This window comes from Enhydra lutris, unplaced genomic scaffold (assembly GCF_002288905.1).
Source record: "Enhydra lutris kenyoni isolate GAN:26980312 unplaced genomic scaffold, ASM228890v2 scaffoldscaffold57, whole genome shotgun sequence".
In the NCBI taxonomy this organism is placed as follows: domain Eukaryota; kingdom Metazoa; phylum Chordata; class Mammalia; order Carnivora; family Mustelidae; genus Enhydra; species Enhydra lutris.
The window spans coordinates 4,315,452-4,334,196 of record NW_019154141.1 but is presented as its reverse complement, the minus strand read 5'-3'; the positions used below and the strand labels follow the sequence as shown (position 1 = coordinate 4,334,196).

Genomic DNA, 18,745 nt, shown 5'->3' with positions numbered 1-18,745 from the left:
TGGTTTTTGACGCTTTGAGCATTTGCCGAAAACTCAGGGCTTTTGTCCATTAGCCTGTTTGTTTTCCTCGCTACGGTCTGTGTGCAAGTCCGCAGAGCTCCTGGGATCCCATTTCTTCATGTCTGTTTCCTTCGAGGTGAACTAGCTCTTGAACTTAGAAAACTTCTGCTTGCCGGGGTTCAGGGAGAGAGAGCTGGTAGTGTTGAGAATGTGCGCAAATGACAGACGAATCAGCCAGAGGTGCTTCTCTGTGAATTTCATTTCCGAGTAGGGTATAGAAGGCAGCAAAACGGAGGAATATCCTCATCCACGTGGCCCATGGGGTTTGCAACGTCAGCATTCATGACTTTTGGGACTGGGTCATTCTTTGTGGTGGGCAGCAGTGCTGTATCTTCTAAGCTGTTTAGTCATACCCTGAGCCGCCCCCTCCAACCCCGTGGAGATGCTGGTGGACGTCACCAGTTGTATCGACAACCCGAGATCGACAACCCAGGCATTGCCACATACCCCCTGGAGGGCAGGATCACCTGCACCGAGCACCCCCAATAAAGCCCTACAGAATCCCAGGCCATAGATACACACAGAGTCTTGGAAGTGGGACTTCCAAGGTCTCATTCATTTCACTCAGGCACACCTTCCCATTATCAATCTGGCTTTGACAGTTGATAATTCCTCTTTCTAATTCGCTCTTATTTTTATCCTCAGTTGAGACGAAACTTTCTCTCATAGGATGTCTGGTCACTGAGGTCACTAGGCCCTAGATCTGCCCTCAGTTCCAGGTTGAAAACTTCTCTCCTCACATCTCCTGTACCCTGTCTCAGGTTCCCTGGCTTCCACCCACAGCATTGCCTGGAATAAACTGGTAGGCTGCTTTAAGTTGTTTTGGCTCAAAAGCTTTCTCTCTCTCTCTTTTTTTTCTTCATTTCATTTTGTTTTATACCACACTTTCTCAAAACGTCTCACTCTCTTATGGCTTGTACCTTGACCCCCCACCCTTCCTCATTATTATTAGCCCATGATGGTGGAGCCAATCTCATGTCACACGTACTAGGTCTCATCTGCTCAAAATGATCCATTGGCACAAATCCCAGCAACCCTAATGATCAGTCACATTTTGGTTTCTTCAACGCCAGGCTACGTTCCTTCCATCCATGTGGGGTTCAGTGGCCCCGTGGGCAGAGGGGTCTCTAGGTCGCCTTGCAAACCACAGTTTTCAGAATCATCCTTCTCTCCATTAGGGGTTCCAACTCCCAATAAACCACTTATTTTCTTTCTTTCCATTTTAAGGCCATGGGTGGATACAGGGGTGGGCTGAGGATAGAGGTGAGGGGCTGGTCTCTTCTTACTGATGTTTTGTTACTGTTGCCTTTAGTATCAAATGTCCTTGAAACACTTGTGTCTCCAGACAGTCCTGTATACAGAATGGGAGCCACTCGACAGTCCCGCATGACCACAAAGAATTTCTAAGAAGAATCATTGCAAAGTCACTGAGTGTGCTTTCTCTTTCATTAGCCAGGAAGTTGTAAACAAGGAGCATTACTTTAGACATTTTTATGTGGGGGGGTGGTGTTGCTTCTATCTCAGGTGGGTTTGGTTAGGAATCTATAAAAGCAGATGATACATTCAAGGGAACCAGAAACAGGGAGAACCAGATATCAAAGATTGGAAAGAGAGAACATGTAGTATAAGAAACACCTGCCAGTTTCTTTGCCAGTGGGGGTGGAAGAAGAGCTGTTTTGAAGGAAAGTCTATATGTGTTTTGGAATGTGATGGCTGTAGATCAGAAAAGTTAGTTTGTATATCATTGGCAAAGTTTCAAAAAGAAAGTACACACACACACACACACACAGACACAGACCCCATTCTTTCTATGAAGATATACCTAGAGTGATTTAAAACATAATTTTATAAGTGTAACCAAAGAGGGGTTGTCAGGATAGGACATTCATGTACTCAATACATGTAAAAGCTGGTTATGTTTAGTCTTCTGCAGATTCTGAAATCCTAGTCTCGTGAAAATACATGTGAAAATGGTTCCTAGATTTTAATGTGTTTAATTTTTTTTTTCTTTAAGCTTGAAGAAGAATTCCAAAGAACGGCCAACATATCCAGAACTTATGGTATGTATTGTTAGCGGTGTAAACCTGTCCAAACCAACAGCTAGTAAAGTAAAGTGATTAAGACCTAAATTATAATCAAACAACCATATTAAAAGAGCCAGTTCATTGAGACATTGGTGACCCGAAGTGAATTCAAGCAAAAAAGAGTGTATCCTAAATCCTCCTTTAGTGTGGCTGGGGGCAGGTCGCCTTTCTTAGCAACTTTTTCCATGTTGGTAATCTTGTCATCATATAGACTAAATGATGCCTATAAAATTTACATTTTCAAGTTCTCAAGATATCAAGAGTCATTGATTACTAATATAAATGAGAGAAAGCATGCTTTAAAGGATTTCAGCAACGATGAAGACAAGTTCTAGGCAGCTCATCAGATATTTCTGATAAAATATTCAAGATTTGCTGGATGAGGTGCTTTTTGGTGGGTGTTTAGGGAGGAAAGACTCTTTATTTTTTCCTTTTGGTTTTCACGTTAGTGAAAAAACTAAGACCAAGCCTTATTAATTTGAGTTATATTACGTCTGCTTTCACAGCTTACCATTTGTACTATCTATGAAAAAAAAAAAAGAGTGAAAATAAGACCTCAGAGGAGTTGTTTTAAAATAGTTTCTCTTAAATTGTGGTAACTGTAACTGTAAGGTAATTGCAAATGATTCTTTAGCATAGATGGCAGGGGCGAAACTTAGAAACTTTATCGAGGTATATGTTGAAACACATTTTGGGGGGAAATACGATAAAATTCGGACTACTTACTAATTTGCATTAGCCACCATTCCTTAGATTTGTTTCAATTATCAAGGTTTTAATTTTAGCAGGGGAAGGAATAGTTTTGTTCAAGTAGAGGGAAGAGTAAATATTGACATTTCTTCCTGGAACACAGGTATCCAGCAGGCATTAAATACTTGCTTTTGTCCTACGCCAGACAAACAGTGCTCAGTGTTTAAGACTGAGGGCAGGGGCTAGAAGTATAGGTTCCTGAGATCTTTTACCAAATGGTGTGGTGAGGTGGCTCTGACAAGGGAGAAGTGTGTGTTATTTACTACCTACAAATATGTAATTGGCCATTTATATATATTCTTTGGAAAAATGTTTCTTGAGGTCCTTTACCCATTAAAAAAATTTTTTTTGTTTTGTTACTGAATTATGAGTATTTAAAAAACATATTTTGGATATGAACCTCTTATCAGATGTATGGTTTGCAAATATTTCCCCCCATTCTGTAGATTAACATTTCATTTCACTGATGAGTTCTTTGGCCGTGCGGATGGTTTTTAGTTTGATGTAATCCCCCTTAATTTTTGCCAACAAGTACGTGAAAAGGGGCTCATTGTCACTGGTCATCAGGGAAATACAAATCAAAACCACAATGAGACATCACCTCACACCTGTCAGAATGGCCATCATCAGAGAGAGAAGAGATAACAAGCATTGATGTAGAGAATGAATGTACAGAAAAGAGAACCCTTGGGCACTGTTCGTGGGAATGCAAAGGGGCACGACAATATGGAAAACAGTATGGCGGGGTTCCTCAAAAAAATTAAAAATAGAAATCTATCATCCAGCCATCCCACTTCTAGATTTATTTCTGAAGGAGATGGAATCACTATTGTAAGGGGGTATCTGGCTTGCATGTTCATGGCAGCATTATTTATAATAGCCAAGATGTAGAAACATGGAAGTGTCCATCAGGGCATGAATGGATAAAGAAAATGTGGTACACGCCTACACACTCAATGGAATATTATTCAGCCATAAAAAATAAAGCCTGCCTTTGGCAGCAATGTAGATAGAATGCGTATAGCATGGCCTATAGTTAATAATATATTGCACATTTGAAAGTTGCTAGGAGAGTAATCTTAGAGGTTCTTATTACCGAGGAAGAATGGTAAGTGTGTAAGGTGAAGGATGTGTTAGCTAACCTTATTGTGGTAATTATTCATATTCTAGGTATTGTTTCATAATCTAGAAGTTTATCAAATAATCACATATGCCTAAACTTACAATTATATTTCAATAAAGCTGGAGAAAAGAAAGGAAAAGAAAGAGTTACAGCCTGGAGATTTCAAGCCAGGAAGAAGTACAGAAAGCCGATTTATACAATAAGGGATGGTCACAGCCAGTCACATGGGTTTTTGGTTCTGTTGGTGAAGCTTTGATTTAAGTCTCAACCATTATTCAATGGGGAGACAGTAAAGGAACACGGGAGAGAGTTTTAGAATAGACAGGGTGGTCTCCTTCGGCTCCCCATTGTCCCCTCTAAAAAGGCATTCCCTGGGACTCAGCGTTCTGTTGGCTGTGTTTGACCAAGACCACAGTTGAGTGAGAAAAGATGAGTAATGTTTGAAAAAATCTCAGCGTACCACATGTTTGGGTTGAACATTTCTTACTGGATGTGTGTGTGTGTGTGTGTGTGTATGTGTGTATATATATGTGTGTATATATATATATATATATATATATATTTTTTTTTTTTTTTTTTCCCTCCCTGACTATATTTTTAATAGCCAATCAGGGGCCTTTTTAGTCCCGGCTACCCTTTCTGGGTATGCTTATGTAACCCGGAGAGCATTTTAAAATTAATTTCACATAAAGTGCAACAGACATGGAGTGATTTCTGGGGTATCTCAGGAGGCCTGTACTCCTATAGTAAACTTGCCCTGTTTGTCCCTATTTTCAGATAAGAGAGCATTTTCTATATATTTAGGGCTATTTAAAATGTGGAACTTTTCTTCCCCCCTTCCAAGTGACCTCTTATCAGAGGTTTCAATGGAGCACTCTTGAGGAAAAAAAAATGCTGAGTTTCTGCTTAGTATACATGAGCAGCTGATGTTGAATTCCACTTTCCAGTATGTTCTAAGGCTGTGGTCTTTTCTGGTCAGCATATTAACGTTACAAAGTCATGTGCATTTCCCTCCCCCGTCCCCCACTTCTTTTTACGACACTAGTCTGTGTGGTACTGGAAATGGACTTGCCTTCTAAGGCTATAACTCCTCTCTGCTTTCCTGTGAAATTGAGGTTTTTAAGTGGAAAATCTGAGTCCAGACGCTTTGACTTAAACATTGGGAAAACACATGCTGAGAGACTATTGTTTAAACGGTAGGAGTTGGTGAAGAAGGAGGGGGGGAATCCTTTTTCCAGGTGAAGCGCGGGATAATTAAGGCTCCAACCCAGACGTGTACCTCTTCTAGAAATCTCAACTGCTTCCCCCTCCCCCGTCTCGGACTGAGGGGTGTATGTGATTTCACATCATCTCATTTGCTTGTTCTCCCAGACTCCCACGGGGGGGACATGACTCAGTAGGATGTCTTCCTCTAGAGTGGGGACCAGCCAACTTTTTCTGCAAAGGGTTAGTAAATATCTGCAAAGGGTTAGTAAATATTGTGGGCTGCTATTTGACTCTGTTTGTGTGTGTGTGTGTGTGTGTGTGTGTGTGTGTGAGAGAGAGAGAGAGAGAGAGAGAGAGAGCAGCCATATTCAATACATAAACAGATGGTGTCCGGAAGCCTTTACTTCACATATAGGGAGTGGGGTACCCTTGGCCCCCGGACTGTTGATTGCTGACCCCTGTCCCAGATGATAACCACCGGAAATGATAATCAGGTGATGCAGGCGATTGTCCGGGGAGGGGACTGTGTTCTTCAAATATCCGGGAAGCTCTAGATTGACTCACAGCGGTAAGCAAGGCTGACTGTACCCCTAGAAAATCATAGCCTAAACGGGTGACGTGTTGTGTAGAAGATACGGTGACCGCTAGTGCTCGCGGCTTACCCTGATGTTGCTGGTCGTGTGTTCTTGGATCTCTGTGTTTTCTCCAGGCACAACCGTTGGTAGTGTCCTCCCTTCCTGCCCCTGGTTCCTTTTCTGAGAAACCCAGCCTAGGGATGAATCCACAGTGCCTCATTTGCTCGCCTCCCGGTTGCTGGCTTTGCTATTCTTAGGCCATTGCTTATAGAGGGGACTGGGTTCCCTCCCAACCTTTTACGGCCTCAAAACCCACACAAGAAAGCGAGTCACACTTTCCATTTTAACATGCCTGCCTGCTCTCCCCTCCCCCCAGCCCTCCACCTCTCCCAGCCGTTGCCCCGAGAAGAAAGTAAAAGATGCCTGCAGATTTTTTCTTAAACACTTGAGGTCAGGGTATTTGATTCATTCACAGACTACAGCTCCATGCACTGAGCTAACAGCCAGAGCAGAACCGGGGTGGGGGTGGGGGGGGGACGATGGGGCTGGGAGGCATCGAAAGTAGTCACTGAGACAATCTGAGGTTTGACATGTCCTGTTTAGATAGTAAAAATTTTAAGGACATTAAAAGATCACCAAATGTCAAGAGGATGTGGGAAAGCTAATGAGCATGGTGGTCAAGCCCTTGGTAAGTGTGCTGAGTAAGTGGTTAGTAATTAGAAGTAACGTTGCTGTTTACTTGCACGGGGAGCTCAGGGCCAAAGTTCCTGCATCTTCCGCAAATACGGTGGGTGTGAGGCTGTGAGCCAGCCCCCAACCTGTATTTTCCAGATGGGCGAGAGCAGAAAGCCTCTTTATCTTTTTTTTTTTTTTTGGAGTCATGATACTTAACCAGTGACTACCTACCTACATTTGGGTTTGACTCCTTTGTTCCTTTCCCATTTGCATTATTTCCTAAAACTTCCATGGTGGGCATGGAACTGGGTGGGCATCCAGTTCCCCACAGAGCTGACTCATGTCGCCCTGTGCTGTCAGGTCTAAAACAAATATAATTAGAAAACCTACAGCCAGGCAACACAGAGGGTATAAACTAACATCCCCAAGGGCAGAGGGAAACGGAGTGAGTCATCTACGTGTCTGCAGGCAAAAACTTTCCCATTTAGCTGCTCAGCCTCGTCGCTGAAAATAATGCCACCAGACAGTGAGGGAGGTGGCCGTGACTGGCTGGCCGGAGGAGGGCTGCACGGCACTGGGTTCTGTCGGAAGGAATTGCCCTTTTTGGTTTGCGGGTTTGATTCTGTTTCCACTGTGAGCGCTGTGGTTCGTGAGCTGATGTCGATCCTTTTAATTAGAAGTGTGAGGTTCCCGGGTGACAGCCGGGAATTTACTGTGACAAAATTGAGCCTTTCGGGGAGGGTTGTACTGGTGCAGAGAGGAATGTTTCGTTCTCTTCAGCACTGTTTTGGAATGTGTGGTCTCTTGGACCCACTATGCCACTATGACTGCTAGCCCTGGTGTTTTTGTAAAGTTTGCTTAATCTGATCTGTGTGAATAGAGACCATTTCTTTCTTTCTTCTTCTTCTTCTTCTTCTTTTTTTTTTTTTTTTTTTTTTTTTGCTTTTCAGTCTTTAATCTCCAAGTTGAATTTCTCTGCCCATACCTAGAGTTTGGCACTGGACATTCTTTTCCAGATGGATCAACTCTTCGTCAAGAGAGACATAAATTGTGGCTGTCAATGTGGCTTGGACAGTGTTAAGCACTTTTGTCCAAACCAGCTCTCCAGCATCAAGGGAAAGCAATGCCTTGCCCATTTGCTGGGCTATGGAATGGGATGCTTATGCTACCATTCCATTTCCTGAGAAATTGGTGTACATGAGTCTATGAGATTTCTCATTATTTTATTATATCGGTCTAAGATTACTTTGTAGGGGACAGGGTAATCGGTAGATCACCATTTGGGCTTTCTTTGCCCAAATCCTTAGTTTTCAGCATAGGTGGGATTTTTGTAGCCTAATTACAGGTTTATCTTGTAAAACAGTAGATTCTCTGTAGCAGAAGCAGATACCAACCTGGGAGGGGTACAATAAAAGATAAAAGGTATCTTTAAAGGGTCCACATCAGTAGACGTGTACTTGATTTGGGAAGAGGTAACAAGCGTCCATTTTAAGCCCGAGGGGTCATTTGAATCTGCTTACCAAACACATCTGTGAAGTTGTGCGCATCTCCTATCTGGTCAGCGGCGAATATTAATACCGTGTGTTTTTCTTTTCTTTCCCAGCAACATCCGTTTTTCACCCTACACGAATCCAAAGCAACAGACGTGGCATCTTTTGTAAAACTGATTCTTGGAGACTAAAGTATCACGGACTCGCTCGGTCGGCCCTCCTGTGGTTTGGTGGGTTTACGGGACGAAGCAGGTTCACTAAAACACCAATAGAAACTCATCTTTGAGATAATTTAATCCTGCCTCTCAGAAGGTTTTTTTTTTTTTTTCTCCCCATTTTCTTTCTTTTTATTTTTTCCCCCCTCCCAAGGGGGCTTGGAATCTCTAGCATAGAATGGACTGTCTAGATGGATGAAATATGGCAAAGGCTTAGGACTTAAAAAGGTGATTAAATATTTAATGAGGTGTCATATGAGTCCTTAAGCTTCTCCGACTTCTCTTGTTCTTTACGAAACGAATGCATTGGCCCTGGTCACAAGGTGCTACCCTAGTGATGAAATTGTAAGTAGATCTGTAGTTTGTCCCACTTGTTATTTTAATATTTATGTTTCAATGCTTGGTTGCAAAGATTCCGTTTTATGCAAGGAGGGGATGCAAAAGGCAAGGTGGGGCTGGCAATATTTATAGGGCTTTTATTTTGTAAATTCAGTCGTGTCTGTGGTCCAGAAGAAATTATTTAATAGGCATCTTTAAGAGTATTATAACAGTATCAACAAGGAGTTCTTGTAACCTACCTGTTTCAGCTGTTGTGGCTGCTTGCCACGTCCTTGGATTTCTGCTCAACTCTGGGTCATAACCACAGTATTTCAGGTGAAGTGGCGAGGTAGCCCGGTCATACCCTTTTTCTAACTTTGGAAAACATAAAATCACTTTGATCGCATCTCAGAGTCACGGATTGGGTTCTCTTGGCATTTGTGGTATTGACGGCATGGGATTCGTGATGTGGTTTTCTATCACCTCTCTCTCCTTGTGCGTGTTTGTGTGTGTGTGTGTGTGTGTGTGTGTGTGTATCTGATAGATCTTAAGCTCTGCTAAGTGGCTTCTGTGAACATCTCTATTTAGTAAGAAGGATGTGTGTCAATTCTGCGAGGAGCTGTCATTCAAACCACACAGAGAATCGGTGCCTTCTTCTGCTCCTGCCCCTCCTTAACGATGTATACGCCCCAGGGATTGACTCGGTAGCCATCCTTCACAAACCCTTTTTCTTCTTCTTTTTTTTCTCTTGTTCGATAAAGAAGCCTTACTACTAATGGGAGGGCTACAGTAGAAGACGGTGGAAGTTCTTTGAGAAGGTGAGGAGTTAATGGGGAGGGTTGAATTCGTTCCTTGAATGGGCTGCCAGATTTCCACAGCTTGAGGTAAGGCCACATTCTTCTCCAGCAGCACACAGTAGGTCATTCTGCGGGAGGAACTTTTTGGCTGGGGCCCTTGTGGGTCCCCGGCAGGTGGACAATGCAATGAAAGCCCCTTCTTGTGGCTACATAGGTCCCCGGGTTCTCTAGGTTCCTTGAGGAGAGGGGAGTGAGGTGATACAGGGAGATATAGGGATCATAACAGGGAAAATAAAAAATATAGGGATAATAACCAGGAAACATTGCTTTTGGACACTGGGTTGATAAAAGGCTTTTCCTGGAGGACAAGGATGGAGAATTCACATTAAAAAAGAAGAGATCTCACTCTGTTGACAGATATGGGGATTATTACTCTCTAAAAACCTCCCTTCTTCCCCCTTTTAGATTTTGAAGTGCTGTTACTTATTTTTCTGTGTCTGCGTTTTCCCCTTTACTTGACCTCTGTCTCACTCATAGCTGTTGCCCCGAGTGAGTATGGTACTTCCATACTCTTCTTTGTATCCAGTTCCAAGATATACCTGTCTGATCTAACGTGGTTTCATCTTCTTGAAAGCTACCTCTGTCCTCATCTTTTTCCAGACAGAAATGTTTGTTATCCTCCTAATTAAGGCCATTCACTTTCCCACCCAACTTTCTAAATCTAGCCATTTCTCTCTTTGAGATAAAGAGACACGAAACAAAACAAAACACAATTGTATTCCTTCCTTCCTTCATCCATCTTATGAAAAAAATCAAGTAGTAGAAAAAAAAAAAAAATTGGAGGTCATTCCATGACAGTTTTTGGTGAAATACATAAAGGAAAACAACTTTCTGCTCTGAGTCAGGTAACTCTCACCTGCTGTTCAGTGTGGTTTCTGCTTAGAAACAGTCTTAACCAAATGTGTTTGCCTGTGTGCACCTCTCCAGTGTGCGGGCCTAGGGCCTCAGCTTGCAAAACAATTACACAGAGGTGGCGGAGGAGTTTATCAGTGGTTCTCAGCTTTGCGCACACTCGTATCACTGGGAGCTGGTGGACACGTGCAATGCCAAGGTTGGGGTTTCGATGGTCCAGCGTGGGGCCTGAGAATTGGTCTTTTTCACACTTTCTTTGTGATTCAGATGCACAGCACAGTTAAGGACACTGGTTTAGTACTTCCAAAAGAGAGAACTCACCTACAGTTTCTCTAGAACATTGGCAGAGAGGAACAAGAGCCTCGACTTCTTTCTGTGTCCTCATCAATGGGGACATCTTCGCCACTGTCAGAGATGGCACGTGATCGGAATACTGATTTGAAACTTGGAATACGTTTTCCCCATAGAAATGATGGGCTCCATGGTGATTAGCTGTCTTCTGTGCTAAAGTAGAATGACTTGATAGTCTTATGAGTCTAAATTATAGAATGTGGGGTTTTTTTTTTTTGAGAACTCTTATAAGTTCTAAACTAATTTTACAATAAAGATGGAGACGCATCAACCATATTTAAGTTGATGTACATTGGAATTCTCTTGTACGTACACGCAGGTCCCTGGATCCTCTACCCTGACTCTGCTCATTGTGCATCCTTATTATTGTTTTTGTCTTTGCTTGCCTCTGGTCGGCTAGCTTTTTAACTGGTGTCCTACCTTCCTTTGTTGTTGATCACTCCTGCCATATTGGATGTCCTAGTTGGGGACACGAGATACTCATTAGCCTCAGCATTTGAAGAAGCCAACGCTGAGACTGAAGGGGCTCCTGGTTTCTCCGAGTGCACTTGATTTAGTGTCTTTGGAAAGTGATGACAAAGGAGACAGAGCGGGGCTAATGTTTTCATAGCTTTTAACACTAAAAATGCCTCTGTTGACCCACAGCTTTCATCAGCTCTGCTGAGAGAAACGTTCTTCCAAAGCTGTCTAACGAAACGCTTTATCTTCACCCCGAAAGTGAACTAGATGCTTAGTCCCGGACGTCCAGCCCTAAGGCTCTTTTTGCCCACGTGACTGCCTCCAACCTCGAAGGGAGGATTCATACATTCGTAGAATTCACTGGAGTTGGTGGTCAGATTGAGTAAAATGAATTAAACCTCTGTTGTGCTGGGGATTTTGTCTTCTTATTGTCTGTCTAGGGCTCAGAGGGCGATTCGCTGGCTTAAAGCAATCTTCCGTTTTTATTGAATTCGCAAGTAGAAGGTGTGGTTTTTTTGGACCCCTGAACTTTTATATATTCAGATGGAAAATCACCAGAGTAAAATCTAGGGCAAAGACACTACCAAACAAACCCTATTAGAATAGGGAAAAAAAAAAAAAGAAAAAAATATATTTTATTGTAGAAGCTCTGTGTTCCTCTTGTCTAGGGGTGTGTGTGTGTGTGTGTGTGTGTGTGTTTTAGCACTGTTAAATATGCTGGTAGCTAAAGATACTCTTTGGTTTTCTTTGGCTTTAATTGGGGTACTCTGGATTTCTTTAGGAATCTGTTGAAAGCTAGGACCTTTTCCCTAGAAAAATCCCTAGGTACACGGAACACATAGTTTTGCAAACATTTTTTTGTTGAAGGAAGGGGAGTGAAGTCCAGTTTATAGACCCCGTAGGGTCAGTAACCTTTCTCTGAAGAATGTGGACTGTGACATTCTGACCAAAACTGGCAAACTTTTTCTGTAAAGGGCCAGGTAGTAAATATCTTTGGCTTTGTGTCCTGTCAGCCTGTTACCACAACTTGGGTCTGCTGTTGTAGATCCGTAAACCATACATAAATGAATGAGCGTGGCTCTGTGTCCCAGTTCAGCTTGATTTACAGAATCAGGTTATTGGCTGGATTTGGCCCACAGGCTGTGGTTTGCCAGCCCCTGTCCTGGACCATCAACCACAAAGCTTTGATGAACTCTGTCTAGAGACTTTTTTCCATTTAGTGAGTATTGAGCTCAGCTGCTATTAGGACGTAGATTAGGACGATGGACGTAGGAAATGAATTTGGGAAGTGGGGGAGACTCTTCATTTTCTCTCAGGTAAGTATTCCTTGCCTGGGAAGCCAAGGGGACAGTTTTCCTCAGATGAGATCGAGTACCTACTTTTTCTGTTTCTGTACGATCACCGACATAACTTACTTCAACTTGGAAATAAAAGACAGGCTTTTCCTAGACGTCAATGACATTCTTGTTGTCTCTGAGTTTTGCATTTTGTTTCTCTCTGTGGTGTGATGCTTGTGCAGGGAGAATCATGAACCCAGACACCGATCATTTGGTTTTCCTTTTCTCCGAACTGCATTAGGTTGTAAGAATTTGGGAGGCCATGGGGTCCTCAGAAGTAGAAGGCAGGTAGAATTCTTAAAATCTTCTAATTCATCCACCTGGGCTCTTGGGTCATCTTTGAAGAAAGTAAGACAGACAAAGTTTGGGATCAAAAAACTTGTTTGCAGGCAGGCTCAGAGCTCTGGGCTCTCACTGTGACAGTAGCCTTAGGCCCACCCTTGGGTACTATCCTAATTGTTGCTAAGTTTCTATCTTAAGGGGCCTAGGCAAAATGCCTCCTTCCTGACGGGATGCTCTTGGGTTGCCAACCCGGTTGAGTTTCTGGGCCGCCCCGTCTCTAGGGAAAGCTTTGCCTTCCCTATGGGACCAGAACAACTATAATTTACTACACCTTCTGTCAGCACTTGTCCCCTCTTTGCTATAAGAGCCCTATACAAAGACCCGTCAGCCACCTAAGCTGCCCAGGTCCACTTTCTTCTCCCAGAACAGCCCAACACATCTGACTTGGTCCTGTCGTGTCTTTATTATTCAGAAACGAGTTTTCTTCCTGCTGCATCATCAGGCAGACATGCATTATACTTAGAAGGACCCTCGGAACCTCCTGAGGAGCATAGTTAAGTATTCGATCTGGCAATTTACCTGAAAGAATGTTTTCTCTTCGCCTAGGGAACCAAAACCCGAATTTCAGAGCCTTCAAAATGAAATTATCTTTCTGGGGAAAGCACCTTGCCACCAAATGCATCCCTTACCCCCTGTTCCTGGTGTTTGCAAAGAAGATGAGTCCTTTTGCCGAAGTTGAGAGGGTCACTGTTGACAGCTATGCAAATATAACTGTACCATTGTGGGTTTTCTAATGGAGTCATTAGGAATTAACACTTAATGTTGGGGTATATCTTTTGGGCTCCTGACCCAAACTCCTTTTTCAAGCAAAATCTCTAAAAGCCTCTTTGCTGTCTGAGGTGAAGGGGACTGGGCCCTTAATAGAACACAAAGCAAGGTCAAGGACTTTGTGGTAGAGATTTTTTTTTTTTTAAGGAAAAAATATTCCATCTAACACAAACATGTGTTCATAGAATTCAAAACTATCCAACCTAGTTCCCACGGGACTGTCAGGATCTTGACATCATTCATATTGTTATTTAACGATGACACCGAGCCCTTCGTCCTCGGGAGTTTGCAGTGAGATTTGGGGAGATTTGCACTGTGTTTCTGTCTTCGAGTTGTTGGTCTGGAAAGGTTCCTCTTTTGGCCTTTCTTTGGGATATGTGCACGTTTCCCCCTGGGTCCCTTTCTGCATTTCTGGGATTCAGGGGCTCTTTCGAGGAACGAGGCGAATGGTCTTCTGACTTGGAGATAGATTTTAGGGAACGTTCGGGAATGTTTAGGCACTTAACGCGCCTCTTAATGTACGAAACAGAACTTCCTAACTAGTCCCCAGAGTTTGTGGCTTTGACCAAGCCACCGGGTCTTTCCAGGCTCCCTTGATTGCATTTGCTTGTTATTCCTACACTAGGCCCCTTACCCCGGGCCAACTGACCGCTCCTGTGGAAAGGAGTGGATCCAACCATTTTCATAGATCAGAGCTCAGACTCAACAATTTTGCCTTGGTTCGACTACCTCAATTCCATTGTTCCCAAATCTTGAAAGTGTCAGGGACAGCTAAGAGAACTTTTAGCAAAACCCTCATTCAGATTATAAGACCTTGTAAGAAAAGTTCCATCCATCCTGTAAAGGAGGACTGCTGGGTTGGGTATCCATTCCTCTGCAGTAATAGTATGCTATTGGGGCAGAAATGAGCAATTAGCATCATTTGGTCACCACGAACATTCATTTGTACCAGAATCCGCAAGCTATGTCCACAAAGCACGTCAGGCCCCTGCCTTAGGAGACTGTCTGTAGACTCTGGACTTTACGGGTGAACAGTGATGTGAAATTAGGTTTGGGGGCTGGGAGAAAAGATACACTCGGGGAGCAATGCTAAACCTGGGTGCCCATGGAAGAGTAAGCTGATAGAAGAAGCTGACAGGCAGGTGTATCTCCAACTTATTTTCAGTATTACTATGCACGCACGTGATCTCCCCTGGAAAAACCCATCAAAAAGCTGAACATTAATTTTTTTTCCTTAAAAATACTGAACTCTAAGGAGATTCAGAGTGGCATTGATTTGGATGCCAGAAAATTTTCTTGTTTCCCTAGTATTGCTGATTCTACCAAGTCACCAATTTAAATTGAGGACACCCAGAAAAAAAGGTAAATGATTAGAGGCCTCACAGCATTTTGAGAGTAAACAACCCATTGGTCAGCTACCCCGTGGATAAAGAAGTATGAATACAAAACCAAGCGTCTTCATGTTTAGTTCTGATGGCTGATGTGGACAGAAAGATGAACACCAAAGCTTATCTGATGTGCATACTTTCTTCAGAAGGTAGAGGACTATGAATGTTCTGAGAAAAACACTACAGGTCTTCATCAGGAGGGGAGAATCGATAACCTTAAAACACAACAGTCAAAGCTAGTTTGAATTTTCATAAGCAATGAATTGTGTGAGAAAAGTGTTTTTACTTTCTTCTGATCTCAAATTGTCTGACCTAGTGTGTGTTGGGGATTTGGGGAGAGAGGTGTCGAGGGCACAGAAGTGGTTTCCAGACTATGTTCCGTGGTACCCCTGGGGGTCCCTTGTTGCGAAGGGAAGGGGAAGACCGTTTGATGAAGGATGAAGAGTGTGAGGCTCATCTGAAAATCCCATCAAACTCCAATCAGAGCATTTGGCTACCGTTATCGTTCTCCTTGACTGGAAAGTCTCTGCGGCTATTAAAGGCTTGGGAACTTCGGTTGAAATGATTACTTGAAGACCCGCCAAAGAATCTGGGAAATTCTGTAGCCAATGGACGTCTGCCCTGGCTTCTGCTGTATTCAGGATGCTAACAGGGCTTGGAGACTGAAGGGCAAAAAGAGAAGGCCATTTATTTAAATGTTTAAGCAAGAATCCTTTGAAAGGAATGCAAAAAAAAAAAAAAAATCAGTATGTGATAACCAGGCATGGAGACTCTTGAACTGCTTATTTTTCTAAAGTGGTTACAAATAACCTGATCTCAGTGGCACAGAGGGGCGAGACCGGCTCTTGATGGGCCGTGGCATATCCAAATTTCCATTTGCAAAGGCAGGAGTTGCCGTTTTTGTTCATTGACATGTAGGAAAAAGTACAATCTTAGCTCAGAGAAGGGTCCTATCAGAGAGTCAAGCTAATGGTTACCTTCCTTGGGGTTCACAGGTGGAGAAAGTTAGTGGGAAACCAATACAGCCTTCGGAAGCTGACAACTGGTGGCTTATCTGTCATGAACAGAACACAAGGGAGTTCTGAGGCATTGATCGAACCCTGTCAGGGGCCTGTTACACACATGTAGTCTGTGGTGGATTCTGATAGTGCCACTTTAGCCGTTCAACCAAATTTAACAGCTGGGGTTTTCTAGCAGCCATTTTAGACCTCTGTATGTGTCTGAAAGCTACATTTGGCAATGATTTGTGGAGTTCTTGGCCAATCTCTGTGTAAAAAAGTCACCTGAGGAGGCTCAATTAAGAAAACTCAGACAATTTATCTGTTATAATACCCCTGTGTTTAGTTTATCCTCTAGTCTCAAATTTATTTTCTGAGTGGAGTGATTTTCTATGTGAACCGAAATGATGTTTTCATAAAATGACAGGTATTTTTAAAGGAAAGATGTCTTCTTTATGTAAGTAACTTCCATGATTGGAACATATTTCCTGCTGCACAGAATTATCACATTTAAAGGTCATTTAAAGCTGAGAGAGGTATTAGGGATGTAGTTCAAATCCTTTATTTAAAGACACAAAGATTTTTCTATATATTTTGTGAAAATCCTGATGGGATGCTGGATGTAACTTCTGTACAGAATTGAACTTTACAAGAATTTTAGTGAAATAGGTGAGTTGCCCCAGATTCCTTTGTGCTTTAGTTTTGTCTTGGAAAAATGCTGCTTCTGGTTATTAATCTGGTCTTTGTAAGGAAAAAACTCATACATCCCCCCCTACATTGTGTGAATTTTATGATAGACCTTTTCTGTTTGTATATATGATTGTCCTCCTGTGTTGCGTCCCACATTTGTTGGTAAGCCATGTCTGTTGTGAAGACAGCTGTTGGGCAAGTGGAACCATGCCTGGTCTTTATAATCCCTTGATGCTGAGGAAGAAGTAATTCCATATGTCAGTTAGGAGGCCCTTCAATCTCTTCCTAATACCTGGCATATTATGAAAGGAGGTATGAGTGGTTGTGCCTCCCTATCCTTTGAAACCCATCTCCAACACTGTGTCTCTGGGAAGGGTGAACTAGCAGAATGACCGCCATTTTGTGGATTCCCTCATTGACTAACTCCCCCATCTTTCCTGCTATGTATTACGTGCTACTACCTTTTCCTGGTGGAAATCCTCTCTTCATGGCTGGCACTGTCTTCTCTTCATGAATGAGGCAGACTGAACTCCCCAGTATGGAATTCATTAGAAGTTCATACAGACCCGTGAAGGATTTGGGTGAAATGTTTCCATGCCTGTAAGGTGAATGTGAAATTGATGCTTTGGCCCTGGGAACTTTTTGCTTGTGACCTGCAGAGGGAGGGGAGTCAGGAAGTGTGTACATCATTCTTTTTCCCTATAAGGAAATGTGTGGACGCCTCTCTTAGGCAGAAACATTTCTCACCATTGTCTGGGAAAGGGAAATTATGAATATCAATTGATAACTTCAGTCAAGCTCTAGGATTATATTTAAAACTATCTGTTTTGAGGAGAAGCGTGCATTTTGTTGTCTTTGCCATATTGGTTTTGGTGGCCACCATGCCTTTTTACTTTAGCTTCATTTGCCTGTTATCTAGGTTGTGTGCATTGGTGATGTTGTTTTCTTTTGAACTACTGCTGTTGTAAATGGTGATGTTATCTCAAATTCCTGAAACCAAGGAAATAGCTAATGCACAGGACTTGGGGTAGATGAAACCATTTGTGTTGATGTAAGTTAAGTTCTGACAGAGTTAACAGAAATGTATTGAATTGAGGGATAATGTGGCTTTAAAGGCACCATGTTTAACATTTGGAGAAGCCACCTGTCCTACATCCTTATTCTTGGGAAATTCATCTTTTCATGAAAATACCATTGATGGGACATACTTAATAGCCTGGATGACTGGCCTCTTCTCAGTCAATCAGTGAGGAATTCTAATAATTGCCAAAGGTGGGCGGTAATTTTGCCTTTCGTAGGTCATTCTACGGTGAAATTTCCAAACAACGGCATCGTGTAAAAAGCATAACATTATAATTTCCCATCAATTTTCTGATCTAAGAGCACAGTAGAGGAAGAGGAAGGTTCTGATGTGATACAAAATAGTTCATTGACTCTGTGTTTTTTGACCAAGGAAATGGCTGAGATGTTGAACTAAGTGGTTGTTACATGGTTCATATGGTGACCTCAAAAGGAAAATGAAATTGGGACATTCAGTCAAACTGGGACTCCTCTGTTGATGAGGAGCTTACACTTTGATTTCCTATCTCAGGATATTCTTCAGTTTCATACTGCTGCTGAGGAGGAAGGAGCGAGCCGCCAATACTGTCATGGTCTCCGGATGTTTGTGCGTGTGTATGCAAAACTTCACACTGTGTGTGTTGTGTTCAACGTTGTGTCAATCTATGAACTGACTCAAACAACAATTTGAAGATAGAGAAGACAGGAATCATGGCAAAAGACACCCCTCCATCTCTTTTCGTCAGAGTGCTTGTTATGACTTTCATAGCTAGGCCAAATAACGTAACGTATTCAGGAGCAAGGTGTCCTTGAAAGAAATGGTGTGTTGATCTCATAAGAAAATGTACAACCAATAAAAGATATTTAAAAAAGTGCAGTGAGTCTGTATATTAATTGAGTTGTTCATGGAAATTCTTTGTTCCAGGGATGCTGTTTTGAGGTATAGAAACTCTGCAGGTAAAAGCTTGGCTTGAATCATTTATCCTCTTTTTGCTTTCCCATTTCTACCACCCCACTTCCCAAACAGAATGGAACAAAGCTTAACAGAACCAACAGTGTTGTGGTCTCGAAGACTCATCAGAAGCTCATTTCATCTGTAATGACTTCAGACTCAATCTTTGGATAGTCCATATTCCTAGGTTAGATGT

The 18,745-nt window shown here is 42.5% G+C and overlaps 1 protein-coding gene across 5 annotated transcripts in view; it reads left to right on the top strand.

The window, feature by feature from the left end:
• LOC111158041 (mitogen-activated protein kinase kinase 6) overlaps nt 1-18,467 on the top strand; it is a 117,920-nt gene extending 99,453 nt beyond the window's left edge. For 4 of the 5 annotated variants that reach the window (XM_022519838.1, XM_022519837.1, XM_022519840.1 and 1 more), the window contains exons 11-12: nt 2,075-2,120; nt 8,077-10,096. In XM_022519838.1, the coding sequence (XP_022375546.1) occupies nt 2,075-2,120; nt 8,077-8,154 (124 nt within the window). In that variant the 3' untranslated portion in view covers nt 8,155-10,096. Of the gene's footprint in view, nt 1-2,074; nt 2,121-8,076; nt 10,097-18,129 lie in introns of those variants that run through there. The other variant, XM_022519836.1, reaches the window with a different exon arrangement.
• Nucleotides 18,468-18,745: the final 278 nt, after the last annotated feature.